This window comes from Hyaena hyaena, unplaced genomic scaffold (genome assembly GCF_003009895.1).
Source record: "Hyaena hyaena isolate Hyena2069 unplaced genomic scaffold, ASM300989v1 scaffold_219, whole genome shotgun sequence".
Lineage (NCBI taxonomy): Eukaryota > Metazoa > Chordata > Mammalia > Carnivora > Hyaenidae > Hyaena > Hyaena hyaena.
In genome coordinates, this window is record NW_024080850.1 from 1766568 (window position 1) to 1791807 (window position 25240).

The 25240-nt window shown below is 45.5% G+C and overlaps 2 protein-coding genes across 3 annotated transcripts in view; one reads left to right on the forward strand and one right to left on the reverse strand.

Annotated features, from left to right (window-relative positions):
* PI4KA (phosphatidylinositol 4-kinase alpha) overlaps positions 1-25240 on the forward strand; it is a 120563-nt gene that overhangs the window by 52063 nt on the left and 43260 nt on the right. For both annotated transcript variants that reach the window (XM_039242823.1, XM_039242824.1), the window contains 4 exons: positions 20411-20519; positions 20879-21015; positions 21198-21331; positions 24551-24633. In XM_039242823.1, coding sequence (XP_039098754.1) covers positions 20411-20519; positions 20879-21015; positions 21198-21331; positions 24551-24633 — 463 coding nt within the window. The remainder of the gene's footprint in view (positions 1-20410; positions 20520-20878; positions 21016-21197; positions 21332-24550; positions 24634-25240) is intronic.
* Positions 1639-16321, reverse strand: SERPIND1 (serpin family D member 1). The gene is made up of 5 exons (XM_039242825.1): positions 16299-16321; positions 10729-11624; positions 5737-6010; positions 3378-3522; positions 1639-2478 (listed from the first exon to the last, which is right to left on the reverse strand). The coding sequence occupies exons 2-5, from the start codon at positions 11606-11608 to the stop codon at positions 2287-2289; spliced, it is 1491 nt and encodes a 496-aa protein (XP_039098756.1). The 5' UTR covers positions 11609-11624; positions 16299-16321; the 3' UTR covers positions 1639-2286.

Consider the following 25240-nt stretch of genomic DNA (forward strand, 5'->3'; position numbering starts at 1 on the left):
AGGTTTTGCATTTTATCTCAGGAAGTTGGGTGGGAACCCCCCAGTTAGGAACCCCTGGGCTAGGTACTCTCTCAGTCAAAGACAGTAATAAGAAGGCCTTACCTAACTCTTGCTAAGCACTAAGTACTGATGTAAATCCCTTTCAGGCATTAACTCACTTAATTTTTACAGCAATGCTACAAGGTAGGTGCTGTTGTTATCCCTATTTTACAGGTAGGGAAACTGAGGCACAGAACTTGCCTCAGCGTCCCACAGCTACTATTTGTCGGAGCCAGAGTTGGGACCCAGGCAGCCCGGCTCAGAGTCTATGCTCTGAATTAATACTCTATTGCCTTGAAACCTGGATCAGCTAGTTTCTCAAAAAGAGGGTCTGAGTGCATTCTGAGTGGACGTAGGTGAATGAAAAGCATGGAGGTTGGAGGGTCTTGACCTTGGCCAGGTCATGGAGGAGGGCTGGCTCCAGCAGAGGTGGGGCAGGCCACATTGGAAGGGAGACGGCTGCCTTTTAAGTATGGGACAGGCATGGCAAAGGGCTACAGGCAGTTTTTGAGAGAGCCGCATTTAGGGATGAGAGGGGCATGAGGAATCAGCAGCACAAAAAATGCAGGACAAGCATTTCCTGAAAGGGCTGTGTGGAAGCGAATTGGAGAAGGAATTCAGGGAGTGGGGTGTCAGCAAGTTCAGGTCTCCCCAAGAGGTCAGGACACTGTGGCAAGGAAAGACATATCCTTAGCCCTGCACTGGTCAGTTAGATACAGGAGATGGAGGCCCTGGTGCAGGAAGTTGGGAAGGAAGCAGGTGGAGAGGTATATTAAGAGTTAACAGCAGGGCCTGGGACAGATCATGTTTTCTCTATGACCTTTAAATAGTTTCTTCAGCTGCCAAAAGGAGATGGTAACAGTGTGAATCCCTAGAGCTGGTATGAGGACTCAGGAATAACCTGCCAGCATACCCATCACAGCGCCCCCTACAGCAGGGTGCATGACGTGCTCTGCTTTTCCTGCCCCCGTGATTGGAATTGGTCTCACTGTGTCTAAAACCCTCTATGACAAGACTCCATGGGTGACCCTAGAGTCAAGCCAGCCTGTGCTCAAACCCTGGTCTTCCTCCTCTTCAGAGAAGGGAAGAGAAAGCCTGCAGGGCTGTGGGGGTCATAGTTAGCCACACATACAGCACTTGTGATGCTCTCCCTGTCACTACCCATAGTCCCCAGACTGCAGAGGCGCCCCATTCTTGAATTCTGAGTAGCCTTTTTGGGTTCCACTCATCTTACCCAAGTAGCGAAGGATCTGGAAACATATTCTTCAGATGTCACCTGTTTTCTCAAACCAGACCTACTGTAGGAGCTCATCTGATGTTCTCCCTGTGTCTAGGGATGAAAGCTGAAGCACATGTCCCACTTAAAGACTAGCATTTCAGAAATCTCCACGAAGCCCTATCCATAACATCTTTGCCCCCAGGATTTAGCAGCACTCATCACATCCTGATCCTGAGGAACGTGCCCCCTATGTAGCATGAGTCACTGTGAAGAACTCAAGTTGCTTATTGTCAACCTCTGTCATTCCTGGGGATGTCAGCTATTTTGAATTTGGCCTTTCTTAGTTATTTGAGCCTCAAAAACTGGAGAATTATAACAGACACAGTAAAAGCAGCAATATTTATTTATCTCTAAGGTGGAAGCATGGCCATGTGTACCCACTGTCCTCTGGGCAGCAGTGAGGTGACAGAAGTACAGATGACATTTAGCATCAATTCGGAAGGTTGGGCTTCAAGAGAATGAAGCCCTAACACCCAGGGCACCCCTTGAATGTCACGAGGTTGCTTCTGTCCTGGGCACCATCCTTGGGAGAGGTGAGATATTAGTCCTGCAGGTCATTTCTGTGTTCTGTGTTCAGATGAGGAGCACTGGTAATTTGAGTAATAGAGCCAAATGCTCAAGGACGGGGACTACAGGGGAAGGAGGTGCGCAGGCAAGGCCCTTCATAGGTTTGCACTGAGGAGGCAGGAGTAAGCCAGTCTGTACGTTGCTGACACCCTCTAAGTAACAGCGGACATGTCACTGGTACATTAACTTCTATGAACTGGGGATGTTGTTCACTGTGCTGACCTGATTCCAGTGAGCTTCTTGGTTGTTTGTCAATTTCTTCTCTCCTATGGGCCTCGATTTCAGAATGGTAGCATAAACCACAAAAGCCATCATGGCAAAACATCTCCATTCTCATTGTTAGAATGGAACCAGAATTACAGAGTGCCCCCAAAACACTTGAAATGCCCCGACCTCTGTCTTTAAGACTTGGTGGGGTTGGCAACTCTCCCCATGAAAAGCAGGCAACTGGTGCGGTGCTCATAGATGAGGAACAGGAAGGGGCGGTCAACAGTGAAACGGACTTGGGTAGACAGCGGCATGAACCCCACCGTGGTCACGGCGGCAGCTTGGGTGCCCTCCTCATTCACCGTGATGGTACCTTGGTGCTTGAACTGTTTCAAATTGGAAAGGAAAGTTGTCAGATTCCATCAGATCCCTTCAATGGGCACACAGAGGGAGGGATAGAGTGGAGTCTCATCTCATTCAGGGTGGAAAGACCACATACAGGGCACAGACCACAGCTGGTCAGAATGATCCTTGAAGGTCTCGCTCACCTCTTGCCAGGTGTGGTAATTGTGCTCAGAGGCTGTATTATATAAATAGTGTGTGTAGTTTTTTTAAGTGTTTGTTTATTTTTGAGAGATTGAGAGAGACAGAGTGGGAGTGGGAGAGGGGCAGAGAGAGAGGGAGACACAGAATCCAAAGCAGGCTCCAGGCTCTGCGCTGTCAGCACAGAACCCGATGCATGGCTCGAACTCACAAACTGTGAGATCATGACCTGAGCCAAAGTCGGACACTTAACTGACTGAGCCACCCAGGTGCCCCTAAACAGTATGTATCTTTAATACATGATGGCCACAGTGTGAGTGATCTGCCAGCAAGACAGCAGCTGCAGACCCCCATCTCCTTTGCATACTCAGTGTGCACTACCAAAGGGGTGGGGCCTGGATCTGCATGTTTTTTGGACTGGTATTCTCTCTTTTTGTGAAGTGTCAGTGGTTGTGTTAAGTTCAGCATGCAGGTCATGCAGTGTTTCTGCATGTATTTAATGGGCCTTTCATGATTCATTTGGGTGTAGCTATTTCACAGATTGGAGCACACACCTCCTCTCTTTCTGCTGTCAGGGGAATGGGGGCTCTCACGGCGCTCCCTAAAACAGACTACCCTGCCCACTCAGTGCCTCGCAGGCCCAGGGAGAGCCGACCTAGCACCCTGACCTGTGACGTCATGTGACTTTGCTGGGGGCAGATCCTGGGGACAGGTGCGGAGGATGGACAAAGGGAGAGGTTACCAGATCAATGGTGATCCTGTGGTCTGAGATTCCTGCCATATTGCTGTCTTTGTCAAACAGTGCCGTGACCCCCATTGACTTCAGGGCCTCCACCAGGTTGTAGTTCTTCTCCAGCTTGAATTTAGGCAGAAGCACCTCTCGAGTCCTGGTCAGGAAGGAAAGGGGGCCCAGTTTTTTTGAACCACAAGTTATAAAAGAATCATGTTTTTCCCTCAGATGTCCACAACCTACCTTTCTCCCACTAACCCCAGGTTGCTTTTACCACAGAATTAATGTAGCACTTCTTAAAATTCACATCCTAGTACCATCAGTTGAGGATTTGGGAGAGACCATCCATTATGATTCCAGTTCCTTAAAATGGAGGTATGATTAGTGCTGTGCAGTCATTTCCTTGATACTGTGAGATTCACATCCGGCCTTCCAGGCCAGCAGCAGAATGGTTACTGGTTTATGGTTTGAGGGTATCTAAAATAATTCTCTTGTTTGGGTCCTTGATTTTAGGCATTTCTTTTTTTTTAACTTTTTTAATGTTTTATTTATTTCTAGGAGAGAGAGAGAGACAGCGTGGGCAGGGGAGGGTCAGAGAGAGAGGGAGTTGACAGACTTTGAAACAGCTTCCAGGCTCTGAGCTGGCAGTCAGCACAGAGCCCGACGCGGGGCTCAAACCCACGAACCGCGAGATCATGACCTAAGCGAAAGTCGGACACTCAACCGACTAAGCCACCCAGGCGCCCCGATTTTAGGCATTTCTTATTTTGTTAAGTAAGCATTGAATACCTGGTCAGTATACTGAAAAAAGAAGCCTTTATTTGCCAGACAGTGCTAAATGATCTTAGTCCTTGCCTCGACGCATTCAGTCCTTATGGATAAGCAGCAACTCTAGTGCCCATGGGGCCAAGTATGGCACATGAAGGAGATAAAGAGACATCAGACATGGTCCCCCTTTTCTCAAGAGTTTGCTTTCCTTTTGCCAAGTCAGGACTCACATGTGTGAAGCAACAAAATTGTAAAGGTGGTACAGTAATGTCTGAACAACCAGAATAGATGTAACTACTGGAGTCATCCAGCAGGGGATGGGGAGGAGGGGCATTCCTGTGGCCCAGAGGCTGAGCAAAGAGATGGCATGAGCAAAGCCTAGAGGGAGCTTGAGGCTGTGGTCTAGCTGGGGTGCAGTGGGGCACTTGGCAGTGGGGGAGGAAAGAGGGAGGAGGGCTGGAGCAGGCCAGAAGGGGGCTGTGTCTCTGGGCCTGGCCAAGAAGCTGGGCCACATCCCATGGGCAGGGGGCCCACAGAGTTTATGAGAAGAAGAGGCAGAGCGGGAAGGTGTTTTGGGAATGCTGTTTGAAGGCCAGTGCCAGGTGTCTTGAGGAAAAAACGGGCAGGCTGGTTAGGCCTTCCTGGCTCAGGGTAGGAGGTCATGGGCAGTGAGGTTAGGAAGGAGGCACGCACAGAGGGGACTTTTTTTGTTGTTTTGTTTTTGTTTTTGAGAGAGAGACAATAAGAGAGAGGGAGGGAGAGAGAATCTCAAGCAGGCCACATGCTGAGCTCAGAGCCCAACATGGGGCTCGATCCCACGACCCTGGGATCATGTCTTGAGCTGAAATATAGAGTCAGGCGTTCAACCAACTGAGCCACCCAGGTGTCCCTCATTTCTTTGTATTCTTGCCCCAAAAGGAGACCTGCACCAGATTCAGATCTTAATATGGGCCTAGCCAGTATTAAATAAAACAGAAATGCAACTTCTTTATTCTTTCTGCCATGATCTGCTAAAGGTCATGGTAAGTATTTAAAACCTGTAAGTTTTATCTGTGGAGTAATAATTAGTAAGAGGAAAATCATGAATGACACATCCTTAATAGGTTGCAAGAACCTCAGGATTTCCTGCTCAGGGAAGAGAAAGCACATCTTTGTTGAACACCTCTCAGGCACCAGGCGCTGTGAGGGGTGCTCAATATTACGTTTCTATTTATTTCTCTCTGTGACCCTGGGAAGTCATGGAATCTTGCTGCCTTTACAGATGACGAAGCCAAGGCTCAAAGCCACAGAGCAACTAAGTGGCAGAGCCAGGATTGTTTCCAAACTAAGTCACCTGTCCCTGCTTCTAAAACTGTCACAGGGAGGGCAGATGTGTTTCTCACAGAGAAACACATTGCTTTCTAGGATTGCTTTCTGATTGCTTCTCACTGAGCAGGAAATTTGGGCTGAATTAACAAGAGTGGCCCAGTGCAACAGTTCTTGTTTTTTGTTTTTGTTTGTTTTTTTTTTTTGTACACACACCTTCCTTCTTAAAATAACCAAAGTTCCCAGTATTCCTGGGCTCTCCCAGAGATCCAAAGAACAAGCATTCAACCTAAAGTACCTGTTTGTCATGCTTTTCTGCCATCTCTCTACCACCTGTGGTGTCAGCTGTGTCTCGAGAGTCTTCATCCCAGACAGCTTGTGCGGGACCACAATTAGCATGCTGATGCCCCCCACATACTCCAGCTGCAGGACATCACAGTCCAGCTCCTGGTCATTTGCAGCCAGAAAGTTTCCCTTGGTCTGCATCATGGAAACTTTGACCACTTCTCGCTCATTCAGACGGAAGTTGTGGTTATGTGTCATTTCTACTGGGAATTTATTCACCCAGGATCCTGTAAATCAACAAGAATAGGGCTTTTATTAAAATGTTATTTTAAAGCAGCGGTCCACACACTTAAATTTGCAGCAGAAACACCTGGATGACTTGTCCTGCTACAGGGCCCACCACCAGAGTCCCTGGTTCTGTAGTTCTGATTTGAGCCAAGAACTTGCATTTCTTTTTTTTTTTTTTTTTAATGTTTATTTATTTCTAGGAGACAGAGAGACAGCGTGAGCAGGGGAGGGTCAGAGAGAGAGGGAGTCACAGACTGAAACAGGCTCCAGGCTCTGAGCTGGCAGTCAGCACAGAGCCTGACGTGGGGCTCGAACCCACGAACCGTGAGATCATGACCTAAGCGAAAGTCGGACGCTTAACCAACTAAGCCACCCAGGCACCCCAAGAACTTGCATTTCTAACAAGTTCCCAGGTGATGCTAATGCTCCTGGTCTACACTTTGAGGACCACTGTTCTAAATGATTCCAAGAAGGTCAGAATGCTAACATACTTATAGGAAGTATGATAATGGTAGAGAAATAGACTAGAATAAATTCTGGCGTAGATGCAGGGATTAACCAGTTGTTTGACTCTAGCAAAGTGCCTAATGTACCTGGACTTCTGCTTGTTGATCCAAAAAAAGAGTAGCTTTTTGCTCATGGCAGCTCTATTTTGATGGCTTTCATCCTTTCCACTCTGCAATTCCATAGGGACTAGCTCTACACACTTATGATGCCATCAGATCTTCACATCAGATTTAGGTTTAGGGACGCCTGCGTAGCTCAATCAGTTAAACATTTGATTCTTGATTTCCTGATTTCCATTCAGGTCAAGAACTCACGGTTCATGAGATCAAGCCCCAGGTCAGACGTTATGCTAATAGCACAGAGCCTCTCAGAGATTCTTTGTCTCCCTCTCTCTCTGCCCCACTTCCCCACTTGCGCGCGCACACACACACACACACACACACTCTCTCTCTCTCTCTCTCTCTCATTCTTTCTCTCTCAAAATAAATAAACTAAAAAAAGATTTGGGTATAACACTGTATCCAGGAATAAGCACGCGTCTGTTTTAACTCTAAGGCGCTAGTAGCTACTATTGACTTCTGAGTGACAGTGGAGAACTGACAATGGAATGCCTGCATTCCCCTAAGCATCTCTCCCATATCACTCGTTCCTTCCTCCTAGCACCCATATGAGGTGCATGCTTTTTATTATTAGCCCTGTTTTACAGACGAGGAAGCAGAGGCACAAAGAGGCTAAGTAACTTGTTCTAGGTTTCCAGCTGGTGGGTAGAACTGCCGGGATGAGATGAGCGGGAGGTTCTTTAGGAGGAGGTTTAAACAGCCTGCCTGTGATGGGAGCTAGCTTTCCTTCTCCGTGTGCGGGCCTCTGCCCTGGGCCTCTAGGCCTCATCACTGTTGACATTTGGGGGGGCTGTCCTGCCTTATAGGGGGTTTAGCAGCATCCTTGACCTTTAGCCTTGAGATGCCAGGGGTGCTTCCCCCTCCCCCCAGCCTGTTGCAACCACGGATGTCACTGCCTTTGTTCTGGAGTTGTCACATGTCTCCTAGAATTCTTCTGACTTCCTCTTGAGGCCCAACCTCTGTTTTTATTGGCATTGCAATGTGGGTATAACATTTGTAATTAAAAATCAAATTAGTAACAGATTTAGGAGCTAGCAATTAAAATTACATTTCTAATCTGGCCATGTGTAGCAACATGGATGGACCTTGAGGGTGTTATGCTGAGCGAAATAAGTCAGGCAGAGAAGGACAAATATCATATGTTTGCACGTATAGGAGGAGTAGGAGGAACTTGACAGAGGACCAAGGGGGAGAAGAAGGGGGGAAATAGTGGGGGAAAGGGAGAGAGGCAAACCATGAGAGACTCTTGAATGCTGACAAAAACTGAGGACTGATGGATGTGGGGGGGAGGGGGGAGGGGCATGGAGGAGGGCACTTTGGGGATGAGCACTGAGTGTTATGTGGAAACTAATTTGACAATAAACTATTTGTAAAAAATTAAAAAAAAATAAAAAAATAAAAAAATAAAATTACATTTCTAGGGGTGCCTGGGTGGCTCAGTTGGTTAAGTGTCCAAATCTTGATTTTGGTTCCGGTCATGATCTCACGGTCATGAGACTGAGCCCTGTGTCAGACTCCAAGCTGGGCGTGGAGCCCAGGATTCTCTCTCTCCCTCTCTCAGTCTGCCCCTCCCCTGCTCGCTCGCTCGCGCTCTCTCTCTCTCTCACACACACACACTTTCTCTCTCTCAAAATATAAAAATAAAATATAAAATAAAATAAAATGTTATATTTTAATATTTTAAAAATAAAATATAAAAATAAAATAAAACAAAAACACTTCTAGTCTTTGTTTTGATAAACATCCACGAAAGACTGGCTCCTACTAGCATTTCATCCCTCTGATTCCAATGCTAAATTAAGTGACCATCCAACATGAAGGGAAAAGGATGCACATATATTTGCCACCCTTTGACATGACGCTGGTTGCTGTGTGTAGGAGGTCATAAACTGACTGTCTTAGTTATTTCTGCAGCCCATGCTGGCAGGAGTGGCTTGCTGCCCTGTTTCTCTGTCTATCCTGATCTCCCGACTAGCCTAATGCAGAGGCACTCGTGTCCAAGGTGCCCCACAGACCAGTAGGACTGAGGGCTTTGATGCTGCCCAAATAACTTACACTGGCTGTTCTGAAGCCATTCCTAAACATAGGTTAGTTGCCCGTAGAAGAGAATAAACATCACTAGCAATATCATACCTACTTAATATACTATATAACATTGGCATCTGCAGTTTTACCTATTCAAGTTCATTGAACTCTTGCCACGTGCCACATAACTGTGCTAGCACTGCATCACTGTCTCTTGCAGTCCAGCACAGAGCCCTTTTAGAGTAGATGTTATCATCTCTGTGTTAAAGGTGGGAAAACTGAGTCACAGAGAAACTGAATGACTTTCCTGAGGCCACATGAATGGGGATAGGTGAGTCTAGGGCTTACAGTCTAGTTTGCTCACTTCCAAAACACCTACTTATGGCCAGTAATAAAAAGTATATGTGTTCATCATATATATAGTGTGTGTCTATGTGTCTGTCACAAGCCTGCTAAAGCCTCAGCCTTTGGTCCACCCACCACGAGGCCAGCAGTGTGCCTGGCATTCAGGAGGGAAGCCCAGGGGTCTGGCTTAGCCTCCATGTCCCTCCTGTGGTCTTGGCTGCTTCAGCCCTACTTTGCCCATCTGGCAGAATGCCTGCCTGACACAGCTGTGAGGAGGTCTCAGCTTATCTTCGGCAGCCCCACCACCCCAGAGCAGCAGCCAAGAGAGGGCCCCCGTCCTTCACCTCTGTGGGCTGCTACAACTGGCACTGGGGCTAAGTAGAGAAGAAGCATGGCCTCCCAGGCCTGGGGGACTGACTCAAGCTGGTGCCTGCCAGTTCTTGGTGGTAGAGAGGAGAGTGGTTGTGTGTCACCATGAGTCGTTGAGATGTAGACTCATTCCTTGTGTCTGCCCTCTGGCTCCTAGGCTTCTAGGAGTGAGGTAGAGGTTTCTTCTGGTTCAAGTCCCAGTGAGGGTACTATGAAAGAGGTCTGGATTTTACAAGTCCATTGCCAATTTGTTTCTAGGATCCCAGGGATCTAATGTATGTAGTGGTGTGGGAATGGGGAATGCCCTCCTTTCTTGCCTGACGTAGAACAGTTGGTCCAGAAATAATAGTGTATTTCCCTGCCCCCTCCTACCCATTAGTGCACAAGTATCCCAAAAAGGAATTGCAGGTGTTCATGTCAGTTAGTCAAACTGAACTGTTTTCAGACACCTGTCTTCGGCCTCTCATCCATATTCCTGCTTACCAGTAATTGGGGAAGGAGATGGAAAAACAAAAAACCCTCAAATCTAGGCTAGCCAAATTCTAAAAAGGTTTTTCATTTTTTCTTCCAATTTAACAAAGCACTAGAGATAGTCTGCCTGGGGCAACCTTGGCTCTGCCCTTTACTGACTGTGTGCCCTGGGAGCCTCATTTTACTTCTCTATGCCTTAGCGGCTCTGTCTGTAACATGAAATGCTAATAACAGGGTTTTGGTGGAGATCCAGTGAGCATAAAACACAGAGTTAGGGCTCAGTGTCAGCTGCCACCATCACCTCATCCTGATCTTCCCTGTGAGCTGACCTGTGACGGGTTTCCTGGATAAATCAGAGCTAGAATATAGTGGTTTTTAAAAAATATTTTTATAGTTTATTCTGAGAGAGAGATAGCAAGCATGAATGGGAGAGGGGTGGGGGTTGGGGGGGAGAGAATCCCAAGCAGGCTCCACGCTGTCAGCTGGAGCCCAGTGTGGGGCTTGAACCCACAAACCATGAGATCATGACCTGAGCTGAAGTTAGATACTTCACTGACTGAGCCACCCAGGCACCCCTAAAATATAGTTCTTGACGTTCAGTCCATCTGCACACCAAAAGTATGTTGTGAGTTTGAGAAACTTAAGCTATTCTTACCTTTAAGTTTTTCTGTTTTTAATGTTTGTTTATTTTTTAGAGAGAGAGCATGAGTGGGGGAGGGGCAGAGAGAGAGGGAGACACAGAATCTGAAGCAGGCTCCAGGCTCTGAGCTGTCAGCACAGAGACCGATGCAGGGCTCGAACTCACGAACTATGAGATCATCACCTGAGCCAAAATGGATGCTTAACCGACTGAGCCACCCAGGTGCCCCAGCTATTCTTACCTTTAAAGTAGATGCAATTTAGAATCATCATCTGAGTAGCTGGGTCTATATTTTCCAGAGCATCTTTTATGAGACCCTTGGTGAGCTTCAGAATGTGGTTATTGGTTTTCGATATGAAGGCAGGGTCTGAGAAGTCAGCTGCCTGGGCCTCTGCAAAGTAGTACTCTTTTACTTTCCTTTTGAAGTCATCCAGGATTGGAAATTGCTTCTGGACATAAAGATCATTGACCGACCTCAGTGTGTACCCAAAATTCCTCCTGAAGAGGCGATGAGTCAGCTTACGGAAGAGATTGTGAATGGTCATGATCTCATACTTGCTGCTGGCATTGACAAAGTCTTTAAAATGCAAAATCGAGTGCACTTGTTCATAGGTCTCCCCCTGCAGGCCAAAGGAAATCATACCCATGGCGGTGGAAATGCCCACTGGGGCTATGAAGATGTTGTCGGAAGAACGAGCCTGCTCCTTCAGTGCTCGGTAAAGGTTGAAAGCGAACTTTGCATTGAGTATGTTGAGACGCTGGATTCGGCTCTTGCCTTGGAAGAGCTGGAGGATGTTGCCTTCGCCAGCCTCTGAATCGGTTGGCGAAACTGCGTCAATGATGTCAATATAGTCATCGTCTTCGCTGAATATCTTCTCCAGGTCCAGATAGTCCTCGTCCTCCTCCCCCTCTGGGATCCAGTCGTTGGTGACGGTGTTTTCCTTGTGGAAGTCGGCAGGGAGTAGGGGCATGCTCAGGTTTTTGCTATTTAACTGCCCCCATTGAGGGTCTGCAGATGTAAAATCTTCCCTTCCTTTCTCAAGCTGACCAGCCAGGCTGTTGCTCCCACATAGAGACGTTAGGATGAGCAAAACGATGAGGGGTTGGAATGGGCATTTCATTTTGGCAGAGCTAAAGCTGGGAGAGGAAACCAAAGACATAGTGAGAGGTGGCCTCATGGACTTGCTACCACACTGCTCAGATGGCAAGCCCATGGTTTTGACCCAGAAGGTGCCCTGGGAGTGACAGTGCTTAACCATTTCAGGATCATGAACTTTAAGAGAGGCTAGTGAAGATAAACAGCTAACATTTTGTGTGGTTTCATAACCCTGCCTGAAGGATCTGTGAGCCCCTTCTTGAGAATCCCCTCTCTAAAGGTTTGCAAAACTAAAACCATATAGAATCCTGGGGGCTCAGCATTCCAGGAAGTTTCTTTTGCATTCATTCACTAAACTTTATCTCCTATTTCCAAACAACATATTTTAGGCACTGGGGGCAAAAAGGTTTCCTCCACCAAGGGGTTCTGCCAGCCTGATGGGAAGCAGATGTGCAGTAAAGCAGAGGGCTGTCATAAGGACACTACCAAAGCAGGTAGGGGTGCAGAGCTGGGGTGTGGCTCTGCCTCCTGTGTAGGAGCAGGGTGCCAGGAGAGCTTCACCAAGAGGTGGGGCATGAGTGGAGATATTGAAAAAATGTGTGCAGGCCAGGCTTTTCTGAAAACAGATATCCAAAAGATAGTGTGAAATTATGTCATTATTTGGGGTTGTGCAGTTTGCATAAGATTTGGAATTTGTCATAATGTAGTGATCTGGGTGCCTAGAGAAAGGTAGCTGGTGGCTTGTCTTTTCCCTGGAGTCCCAAAGGCTGTGAGGTAATGTGGCTTACTGCAGATGTGCTGTCTTCTTTGCATCTGTTACTTGGCTCCCACTGCTAGCAGGAGAAAATACTAAAACTTTCTTACTTAACTGCTTCTAGCATGGAGTTAGAAATAATCTTACCAGACTAGAAGATCTGTGTGAGGGTAATGTCAGACAGCTCTTACTAAAAGGCCTGAGAGGCAGTCCCTTTATTTAAATCAACAAGATAAGTTTTTAATACCTACACTGTGGTAAGTAAGCCTGTCTTTATCTACCCATCCCTTGCCTTGTTCCAAGGAAGGATGTGCCTTGACTTGTCAAATCACTTTTACCTGCCAATAGCCTCACTTTTCTCTTACTTCCTTTGTAATAATTACATCCTGGGTAGATGAGCTATTATTTGATACTTCTGTGTTTCTCGGGGACAGCGACAGCAGGTATTTTTAATGCTATACTATCATATGTGATCCCAGCATCACTTCTGAACAGCCCAGAGGGAAGGATTGTGTCTTGTCAAGTTTGGGGGGCGGGGTGTGTGTGTGTGTGCACATAACTCCTGTTAGACAGATATTTGATGACCAGAATATCTGCTTCCAGTCCAAGCCAGATAAGAGTTACTGGCATCTGTCAAATAAATATTTGGACTTGTTAGGCCTGAAAATGGGGCTAGCTATATAGATACCCCACTTGGGATGCTCTTGGTTTTGTTGATACTGATGACGGCAGTGACTCTTGATAGAGTGTTTGCTGAATGCCTGGTGCTATGCAAGGAACTTCATCTGTGCCACTTGATGTCATCCTTCAAGCATTTTACATTCCAGGGTACTGAGCCTTAATGTCATTCCGTGTGGCAGTGGAACCTCTACCTGTTTGCCTGGGAGCACCAGGACTGGTTTCTCTGCCCTCTAATCTCCCTCCTTGGGTCTTCCCCTACGGTACCATGAAAATAATCGGTCCAATGCTGTTCTAATCAGCACTGAGAGGACTTTTGAATCATGCATTTTAGAGAGGGCAAGTCACAGTTTCTGACATTGTCTTTTCCTGCCCTGCACCCTCCCCCTATCACCCAACTGAGGCTGCGGTGCTGCACACCTTATCCCGCACACGAGAAACAACTTCTCATGTGTCTGGCTGCGGGTAGAACTGGGCCCAGTTTCCAGACAGAATTGGGCGTGGATATTGATAAGCAATATGCTGTAAAAAGTTAGAAAAGAGGAAGGTGAGCAAGCGTGACAAAAGTTCCCTTGCTAGACTGCACTTAAAAAGATCCTTCTCAGATAAAAGATAAAAACAAGGTTAAAAACAGCAATAGTGATGTGAATGAATAAGGAAAAGGAACCCGAGACCAGATAAGGAGACAGAGGTGAAGACATTCATTTTTTTTTTTCATGTTTTAATATAGTGTATTTGGAACCTTCTTATACCCTGTTCCTGCATTATATGATGAAAAACCAAAAATAGTGTTCATTATTCCCTTATCAGAGGAAGGAGAAAAGCTCTTTGATATTGTTTGTGGATTAAAATTAAGGATCTAAGCTTCTTCCTGTGATTGATTTCAAGTTTCAAAGCATTATGATCTGAGAGTGTGCATGGTATGATCTCAATTCTTTTATATTTATTGAGGGCTGCTTTATGTCCCAGTATGTGATCTATCTTGGAGAATGTGCCATGCGCACTTGAGAAGAAAGTGAATTCCCTGGCCTCAGGATGTAGAGTTCTAAATATTTGTCAGATCCATCTGGTCCAATGTGTCTTTCAAGTCCATTGTTTCTTTAGTGATTTTCTGTCTGGTTGACTTATCCATTGCTGTAAGCGGAGTATTAAAGTCCCCTGTTCTTAGCACATTCTTATCTATAAGATTATTTCTGTTTGTGATTAATTGTTTTAAATATTTAGGTGCTCCCATATTCGGTGCATAGACATTTATGATAGTTAGTTCTACCTGATGGATAGACCCTGTAAATATTATATAATGCCCTTCTTCATCTCTTGTTATTATCTTTAATTTAAAGTCCAGTTTGTCTGATATAAGTATAGCTATGCCAGCTTTCTTTTGATTTCCAGTAGCATGATATATATTTCTCCATCCCCTCACTTTTATTTATTTATTTTTTAAATGTTATTGAAATGATTTTATTTGCAAATTAATTTTTAAGAAGAATGCAGCAACAAGCACTTCTTTTAAAGGTGAAACATTCTAAACATGATTTTCTTTCTTTTTTTTTTTATTTTTTATTTTTTTTTTACAAATAGTTTATTGTCAAATTAGTTTCTACATAACACTCAGTGCTCATCCCCAAAGTGCCCTCCTTCATGCCCATCCCCCCCTCCCCCCCACATCCATCAGTCCTCAGTTTTTGTCAGCATTCAAGAGTCTCTCATGGTTTGCCTCTCTCCCTTTCCCCCACCATTTCCGCCCTTCTTCTCCCCCTTGGTCCTCCGTTAAGTTCCTCCTAATCCTCCTATACGTGCAAACATATGATATTTGTCCTTCTCTGCCTGACTTATTTCGCTCAGCATAACACCCTCAAGGTCCATCCATGTTGCTACACATGGCCAGATTTCATTGTTTCTCATTGCCATGTAGTATTCCATGGTATAGATAAACCACATCTTCTTGATCCATTCATCTGTTGATGGACACTTAGGCTCTTTCCATGTTTTAGCTATTGTGGAGAGTGCTGCTATGAACATTGGGGTACATGTGCTCCTATGCCTCAGCATTTCTGTATCCCTTGGGTAAATTCCTAGCAGTGCTATTGCTGGGTCATAAGGGAGTTCTATTGTTAGTTTCCTGAGGAACCTCCACACTGTTTTCCCATCCCCTCACTTTTAATCTGAAGGGATCTAAGGGGCACCAGGGTGGCTTAGTTGGTTAAATGTCCAACTTCGGCTCAGATCATGATCTCACGGTTCCTGGGTTTGAGCCCCGCTTTGGGCTCTGTGCTGACAGCTCAGAGCCTAGAGCCTGCTTCAGGTTCTGTGTCTCCCTCTCTCTCTGCCCCTCCCCCACTTGCACTCTGTCTTTCCCTCTCTCTCAAAAATAAATATTTTTTTAAAAATTTTAAATTAAGGATCTAAAAGGCCCATCTTCCTGTCATTTTGCCATTTAGTATAATAAAAATTATATAAGACACTTTAAAACTATCACTAGGTTGTGTTTAAATCCAAATGACTGTCTTTGAAGAGAAGCAATATTTTTTAAAGGCAAATCATTCAAAAGTTTGCTTTTCTGGGAACTTTATATGACGCTTTCTCATGCCAATTGTATGGAGGAGGTTTGGCCTTTTTGGTCACACATCAGAGCATAACGTCTGGACACCCTGGTCCCTTCCAGGTATGTCTTCAGGTCCCAAGAGGGCAGATGTGTTGGGAGAGAAGTAACTGCCTGAAGTTTTAAAAACCTTTCATTTTGAAATAATGTCAAACTTACAGAAAATTTGAAAGACCAGCATAGAGAACAACCCCTGTACACCCAGATTCACTAGCTTTTATATTTTGGAACAATTGCTTTATGGTTCTCTCTCTCTCTGTCTCTCTCTGTGTGTATATGCATGTGCATGTGTGTATATGGGTGTGTACACACAGGCACAAGCGTATACTCTTTTCTGAACCCTCTGACAGGAGGTCACTTGTAATTCTTTCAAGGAAAGGTGCCTAAGGACAAGGATATTTTCATGCACATCATAGTACAGTTATCCACTTAAAATAATTTAACATAGGCACAATACTTTCCTGTATTCTAGTTTCTGCTCCAATTTTGTCTATTGTCTCAATAATGTAAGTGACAAATGTTATAATAGGCAGGCTAAAAAATAAAAACATTTTTCCATTTTTAAGACAGTGTAGAAAGTTTTTGAATTTGTAGTTTGATAGAGAAACGCACCAGTTACCCATCTCTAACCACTGCAAATAAGAATTTATAATCGGCAGAAATGTCGGAAACCAAACTCACCTCTGTGCTTCTGAGAAGTGGTGTTGCAGAGATGAAATGAGCCAAGGTCACCAGCAGGGTTTCAATGTGAACTTTGATGCTGGGCTGGTGTTGGGTATTTTCCAAAGTAAATATGTCCCAAATCAAACACCATTCAACTAGCTTTGTCAGCACAAACCCCCTCAGCTGTGTCTTTGATCTCTGCCGAGAGACTTCTGACTCCTCTGCTCCAGTTCTGGTACAGCTGGTGTTTTGAAGGCCTGACTTATCACTGTGTTGACGTGCTTGTGGGCACAGTCCTTGCTGACGCCACCACATAATTGAGACACTCTTCAGAGCTCTGGGGGCTTGGTTGCACTGGGAGTAGCTGTAATGCTCCCCTGAAAGCAGAGGCCCGCCATCTGCCCTCCAGCTTTGAATTCTCCCATTGGGATGATCTCCATGTCTGACCTGGCCCTGGTGTCCAGGGCTAATGCAGCTGCTAGGCACAGGTCCCTATGCTTCTATTAGTGTGTCCCTCTGTGAAAAGTGAAGGTGGGGACTGAGATCAGTGATTTATAACATAAGGAGACCTTGGCACAGAACTTTCTTCAGTCAGGGTTCACTCACTGTGTTCTGTTCCAGGCTTGCAGCCCAACTCCCTTGTCCGTTGCAGGACAGATAGGTGGTTACCAAGCAGTGCATCCCAAACTTCATATCCTAGGCATTCACAGGGATCTGTGGGATTAGGATCACTCTTTAAAATTAGTCTTAAATTCTGTAATCTAAAACACCGTTGGAGTACCCAGGTAGCTCAATTGGTTGAGCGTCCAACTCTTGGTTTTGGCTCAGGTCATGATCCCAGGGTTGTGGGATTGAGCCTTGCATTGGGCTCCATGCTGAGTGTGAAGCTTGCTTAAGATTCTCCTGGAAGACCAACTTGCCACAGAGTGCTGCTCCCTGATTTTGGTACCCAAGAGTGTGTTTGTCATCCAGAGACCCTCTAAAGTGAGAACATAACTCTGGGGACTCTGTAGGTGCTGTCAGGAGCCTGTAGGTGGGTGTCTGTAAGTTGCTCATTTTGAGAAATTTCTGGCACCTGAAGGGCTATCCACTGTGTTCAAGACCTGGCAAGAGTGGCTGAATTTGGGTCTAGGTTAGCACTCAGTAGCTTTGCTCACACGTTGCTTTCTCAGTATCTTCATCGTTCCTACTCAGTACTGGGACTTCAGTATGGGCACCATCACACTGGCTCAGAGAGTCCATTACCACTATCTGGACTCTTCAGGGATCTAGTAATCTGCTCCAGGCCAGCTCCCTCCACCTCCACCTTGTTCGCACACACACTAAGCTTGGCCCCTGTCAGAGCCTTGACACTGGCTATTCTTTCTGCATGGAAGTCTCCTCTCCGGACCACCACACTGCTGCTGTGCTCTCACCATCTGCCCTGGGCTTCACTGAGGCTGTGCTGGCTTCTCTGGCAGGAATCCCACCTCCCGCTCTCTGCATTCTCCTCTTTGCAGTGAGGACAGTAGTGATACCTGCTGCATAAGACTGCTGGGAAAATTAAATGAGGTAATAAGATAATGTGTGGAAAGCACAGAGAGTGGCACCCAGAATTCAGCAAATGCTCAGTTAGCTGTTGTCACTTTCACCATACATAGTTTATTCACAGAAGAGATCTGGAGGGAGATGCAGCCAACTTTTAACATTGGAAACAGAAGGCAGGTAGAAAGTGTTCATTTTTTACTCTATATACTTCTTTGTTGAAATTTCTTTTCTATGAGTGTTGCTTAGGTTATTTTAAACTAACCAATAATGTTTCTTACATATCTTGATTTATTATTGTTATTATTGTCGTTATTTTTGAGAGAGATAGTGCAAGTGAGTGATAGGACAGAAAGAGAGAGAATCCCAAGGCAGGGCTTAAACTCACAAGCCTTGAGACCATGACCTGAGCCAAATTCAGATGCTTGACCAACTGAGCCACGCAGGTGCCCCTTACATATCTAGGTTTCTGATCATGTAACCAACTGTTGACAATCCTTTTTGACAATTCTGACAGTTTTGGATCTGTTCCCCATTGGAGGTGTATAGTTTTGGTCTCCACTGTAAATCAGTACCTTCTGTCACGCACACTCCATTGTTTTCTTTCCAGTTCCAAGGCTTGCCTACAGTTATATATGTTTTACAGCTTTTTTTGTTAAACTTTTTTTAAAGTGTATTTATTTATTATGAGAGAGAGAGAGTGTGTGTGCAAGCAGGGGAGGGGCACTGAGAGAGGGAGAGAGAGAATCCCAAGCAGGCTCCACACTGTCAGCGCAGAGTCCAATGCAAGGCTCGAACTCACAAACCATGAGATCATGACCTTAGTTGAAATCAAAGCTGATCAGCCCAAGTGCCCCACCAACTTTTTATTATGAAATTTAAAAATATACAGAGCAATTGGAAGAATTGAATAATTGACATCCATATACTAACCTCCGAGATAAAACAGTTACTATTTTGCCTTATGTGTGTGTGCGCCCTGAGGGTATTTCCTGAGTTATTTGAAGGTGAGTTGTAGAGAAAGTCACAACACTTCAGCCCTGGGCCCTGGAGCTTTGTCTCTTAAATGGAAAGGTCTTTGCCCTACTTTGCAGTACTGTTAACATCTAGGAAAATCAGTCCTTCTCTCTTACAGGAGACATCCAGTCCCAGTCAGATTTCTCCCTGACTTTTTTGATAGCTATTGATTGATTGGTTGGTTGATTGATAGCTTTTTAAAATCCAGGATCCAGAGGTGCCTGGGTAACTTGGTCCGTTAAGCGTCCCAACTCTTTTTTTTTTTTAAGTTTCTATTTTGAGAGAGAGAACATGAGCAGGGGGAGGGATGGAGAGGGGAGGGGAGAGAGAGAGAGAGAAAATGAGAGAGAATGAGAATCCCAAACGGGCTCTGCGCTGACAGTCTCCAACTCAGGGTTTGAACCCAGGAACTGAAATAACGACCTGAACTGAGATCAAGAGTTAGACACTTAACCGACTAAGCTACCCAGGTGTCCTTATTTATTTTTCTGTTCTAACAAATCTTACAACATTTTTGTGCCTGAGATTTTTTTGGATAGATTGGTAGAGAGGGGATTTTAGGTGAAATGATGGAGTATTTAGACTTTTTTTGATTCATTTTACCAAATTCCTTTCCAGAAAATAGTGTACCAGTTTATAGACCCTACCAGTCATGGGTTCAGATGCCCATCTCTCTGTGATTCCCCACCCCTACCTGCGTGGTATCATCATGTGTCCCACCCCTGTGACCCTGGCCCATACTTCACACTCATGAATGTGGGTTTCAGAGACACCTCACTGTAGGTTGATTATTACTGTAGGAGGCTTGATGTCCTCTGGGGGTTCTGTGAGGACCAGTTGGTCCAATAGGTGAGGTGCTGTGCGTGAATTTAACATTTTTGCATACCCTACAAGCTACTCCCTGCTTATACTGGGCAGGACACCACCTGGGGCAAGGATGCAGGGACTTCAACCTCTCACTCCTGCGCCTAAGCCACACTGCCTGTACCTGTTTTACATATTGGGATTCTGCCCAAGATTATTGTTTGAAAAAGTTGTGCTGCCAGAAAAGATCCAAAAACCACTTCTCCTCAATCCACAAGATTTCTCACAAGCACACTGTCTCTTCAGTCGCAACTGTTTCACCTGAGCTCCAGCCTCCCCAAGGCCTCTATGCCCTCCCCAGGCCCAGGCTTTGGGCATGAAGCTCCTATGGCTGGATGGGCTGCTTTCTCTTCTCTGCCTGGCTAAGAGTTCCTTGCACAGGAGCATTGAGACCCATGACACCTTCTCCAGGATCTCTGCCACACTTTGATTATTTTCTCATCTGCCTCCAAACTAGGTAGCAAGGCCTGTGCAGGAATGGGGCTTTTCACCTCCCAGACATGGTGCCTGGTGCACATTAGCTACTCACTCAATGTTTGCCGAATGGGTGAATATTTACCAGTGAACTGATCAAGAGGTATTGGTTATTGCTCATTGTGTCTTTTTGTACCCAAAATGACTAACAGAGTCTTGGAGAATGAATCTGTGGTTGATTTTCACATCTGTAGGTTTTAGGGCTTATGAGCAAATAACTTCCTTTTCTCCCTCTGTCCTTGACGTATCAGCTCACCCGAAGGTTGCCTCCCATCAAAGAAGCCAAGCCTCGGTTGCAGAAGCTCTTCCGGGACTTCTGGCTCTATTCCGTGCTGATGGGATTCGCAGTGGAGGGGTCAGGTAGGGGGATACTCACCCTTCTGGGGAAGACAAGAGTGCTGAGTGAAAACAAGGGTGAGGTAGTACTCTACCTAATTATGAATGTGTATGCATTCAAAATTAGTTCAAATTCAGCTGTGGCTTCCTACAGGTATGTATGCAAATGTTATACTTCCCAGATGTAGTTTAGGATTCTGAGAATATCATGTATCTTAGGAAAAAACCTGTCCAAGTTAGGAAACAGACTCATTTCTGTGCCCCATTTTGGGGATAATTGGCTCAAGCAAAGGACCCACAACTCTAGAAATGGTCAGCATCAACTGCCCTGCAGTGATTCTTGAGCAAGGTGGTGGTTCTCACTCATGTGCACTCTCTTGCAGGACTCTGGCCAGAAGAGTGGTACGAGGGGGTCTGTGAAATAGCCACCAAGTCACCCCTGCTCACGTTTCCCAGCAAAGAACCACTGCGTTCAGTCCTCCAGTATAACTCGGCCATGAAAAACGACACAGTCACCCCTGTAAGGATTCTCATCCTGCCAAGGATAGATGATGCAGAGCAGGGATTTTGCTAAGCTTTCTTGAACAATGGGCAGATCCTTTCTTTGTCCTTGTTATCACCTATTATCTACCTCTCCTGGAGGAGGGCTGCCTTCCCCTCCAGGTGCCTGTGTGAGCCCTTGAGCCTTTTATTTCCCTTTAGGCTGAACTGAGTGAGCTCCGCAGCACCATCATCAACCTGCTGGACCCTGCCCCTGAAGTGTCCGCCCTCATCAACAAGCTGGACTTTGCCATGTCCACCTATCTCCTGTCTGTTTATCGGCTGGAATATATGAGGTATACAGGCCTTCACCTCCCAGCACAGCCCCTGGAGCTAATTTTTACATGTTTGTGCCTTCTGTGGGTGGGACTCTTCACTTCCTCCCAAGACACATAAACTTTCTTAAAAAGCAAAAAAACAGAGGCATTCACTTGCGAATCTCCCCTCTCTGTAAAGAGAGCTTTCCTACTATTCTTAGTTTCTAATCTTACACTCTAATAAACTTTTGCCTGCTGCTCAAAAAAAAAAAAAAAAAAAGAAGGAAAAAACAAAAACACCCTCTGCTTTTCTTGTGTGCTCCTCCCTCCTGAGCACCAAATACCACATCATATAACTCTCTTACTACCCTCTCCTTATAGGGAATAGGATTCTGAACAGTCACGATAGATATTGCAAACTCAGTCCACTTGACTGCACAAGAGCCCCTATTAGGAACCAGCCCTCACTGAGAATGTTCGAAGATATTCATTGAGCTGGTTTCCAGGACCACAGCTAAATACAAACAGCAAATTAGAAATGGGAAGGGGCCTGTCCCAAAACAGTCCCGCAGTTAGCCGGATGTTCAGGATACATATGTAACCACAGCAGACCTGACAACTATAATAATTGTCACCGTAACAATACCATTATTGACATGGATTGAGTGCCTATGCCATGTCAGGCACTGTGCTAAGTACCTGTATGGACACATTCTCCAACAAGCCTGTGAGGCAGGTATTATTACATACCCATTTTAATTTTTTTTTAAATTTTTAACGTTTATTTATTTTTGAGACAGAGCATGAGCTGGGGAGGGGCAGAGAGAGAGGGAGACACAGAATCTGAAACAGGCTCCTGGCTCTGAGCTGTCAACACAGAGCCCGACATGAGGCTCGAACCCACAGACTGAAATCATGACCTGAGCTGAAGTCGGACACTTTACTGACTGAGCCACCCAGGCACCCCTTAATTTTTTTTTTTTTTTTAATGTTTTATTTATTTCTGAGAGAGGGACAGCATGAGCAGGGGAGAGTCAGAGAGGGAGACACAGAATCTGAAACAGGCTCCAGGCTCTGAGCTGTCAGCACAGAGCCCGATGCGGGGCCCAAACCCACGAACTGTGAGATCATGACCTGAGCTGAAGTCAGACGCTTAACTGACTGAGCCACCCAGGTGCCCCTACATACCCATTTTACAGATGAGGAAACTGAGACACTGAGCAGTTAAGTAAATTACCCAAGGTAATAATCCCTGATTTGGATTGAGATCCAAGTCGTCTATTAAGCACTGTGCCATGCTGCCTCTCATAAATGAAGGCTGGAAGAACCAGCTAGGATGCTCAGAGCCCAGCTGCCTGTGTGGATGGTACAGACTCGCCATGGTAAGCCCTGAGGCACCAGGGGGCTGCAGCTGAATACTCTAGCTACAGAAAGATACCTCCCTGTCATCAAAAAAGGTCAGGTTACACATAACCTGTTTGTTGAAGTCACAAGATAGGTGCAATAAGTTATAGAATAAACTTTACCAAATGGTTTGAAAAATAAAATGTTCTTAAAAGGGGGACTATTTAGGAAATGCCACTATTTAAATCTTTGTTTGGTGCCATGAAAGCCACTGGTAAAAGAAGTCTTGCTAGGAAGCTCAGTGTATAAAATAGCTTAAGGCTGTTTGGGGTAAGTAGGAGTGAGCCCCTACTTTCCAGCTCTGTCATCTCCTGGCCTCTTGGTAGCCTGAGGGTGCCACAACAGAGCAGAATTTGAAAATTAACCCATTCTCCCCCAGAGTCCCACGGAGCAAAGGAGCTTTTGACCTTCTTTTCTTTGTTTTAGTTTTTAGTTTTTTTTTTTTTTAAATAAATGTAATAGAACATTATACATCAACTTGGCAATAGAGAGGAAAAACTGATCTCACCACCATTCCCTATAGCACCTTAGTGTGGTTCCCTCTCGTCCTTTTCATTATAAAGAATATATTTTCAAAGAGAAACCGAAACAAAACAAGCACACCAACACAGATCAAAAACCTGGTTTGCTCCTAGGTTGAATGGCTACAAGAGATGTCTCCGGACCCTCTCAGCCTCACGTGCCCACCAGCAGGGCTGTCTCCTGCTTCGCCACAAGTGTGCCCACGAATACAGTTCTCAGGTTCTCAGGACAGGCTGTTGAGTGGGCTGGTAGAGCAGGACCCTAAGGAGACAGCCCCCAGGCAGCTCCCAAGAACCCAGCTCCCGCTCCAGGTTGCCTGCCAGGCCTCTGTGAGCACTGTTAGCACAGAGAAGCAACCCTGAAGCCTTTATTCAAGAACGTGACTCAGACTTCCCAGCCACTGGTTATTAGGAGAGTGTTAAAACAGCAAGGTGGACAATGTGAGAAATTACGTAAAAGCTGTGTGAATGTGGGCCCTTGAGAATGCACACACTTAAAGCCACCCAGCCTGCCCTGCTGCAGTGTGACTCACAGAAGGTTGGTGCAGAAGCCCACAGACAGACTCTGCCACACGCTTGCCTGTGTGCACGTGTGCCACGCTGTCTGATTGGAGCCCCCCAAACTCTGAACGGCCCTTCACAGAGACCATGGTTCATGTGCATGCATTTCTTTTTCTTCCTTTGCCCTAAAGTTAAAGATATTTTTTTACTATGAAAATAAAAATGGTGTATAAACCAAAAAAGAGGAGGAAAACATTAAGGTGGTACAGAAGATGCTAAAGATCAAAAATACAAGTCTCTTTCCTGGCCTTGAATTCAGAGATGCCCACTGTTGATAGTTTTACTTTCCCTTCTAGAAATTAGAAATACAAACGTAAATATCCTACACAAAGAAGGCACATGGAGGCCTTTCGGAAACTTAATTGCTGACATTATGCTGTGCCCATTGTCTCCACACCTTGCTTTCTCATGTAATAGTGCATCTTGGATGTTTTTCTGGAGCCGCCTTTCATTTTGGTGGCTGCATGTTGTGCCACTGAATGGGTGTACTTTGGTGTGCTGACCAGTCTCCTATTGATGGACGTGCAGTGAGCACTGCTGTGCACGTAACTCTTAAGATGTGGTGTTAGTGATGGGTTGCTAGGTGAACAGTGTGAGAATGTTATGACAGATGGGGGATATTGTCCTCCAGAAAGTCCCTGTGAGCCTATGACACTTTAAGTCGTGTAGGTTATTGGTTCCTCACAGCCTCAGCAGTTCTGGGCAGGACCAAATCTGTGATAGGGACAGCATGGATTTTTCAAAATTTACCCAAAACTGTTCTCTTTGCTAGGGTACTGCGTTCAACAGATCCTGACCGCTTCCAGGTAATGTTCTGCTACTTCGAAGATAAAGCTATTCAGAAAGATAAATCTGGTAAGTTTATTATTGTGGTACTCTAATGATGAATTGAGCTTTAATAGTATAGAAAGGAATACTATTCCCAGTTTTCTGTCTATCTGAATAAAATAGTTTTATGAAGTTACATAGTGCATTGGAAAGATCAGTACAAAACTTAGAACCTTAGTGGTGTATTCCACACCACTGCCTCATGGCAGACAGCCTCTTCTCTGCTGTCCTGCCCACCACTCTCTTGCAGTGTATTCAGTAAACTTCTATTGTCTTTAAAAAACAAGGGGCACCTAGGTGGCTCAGTTGGTTGGGGATCTGACTTTGGCTCAGGTCATGATCTCGCAGTTTGTGGGCCCGGGCCCCACAGTGGGCTCTGTGCTGACAGCTCAGAGCCTGGAGCCTGTTTCAGATTCTGTTTCTCCTTCTCTCTCTGCCCTCCCCCATTCATGTTCTGTCTCTGTCTCTCGAATTTAAAATATTTTTAAAAATTTAAGACAACAACAAAAATGTATACCATATAGCCTTAAGGAGCATCACTCTTGCCCACCCTCAATGCTTGAGTATGCTCTAGCCCCCAGATTTCAGTCTCTAATACTATCCCAGGCTGAGAGGATCCTGGGCTCCTCAAATA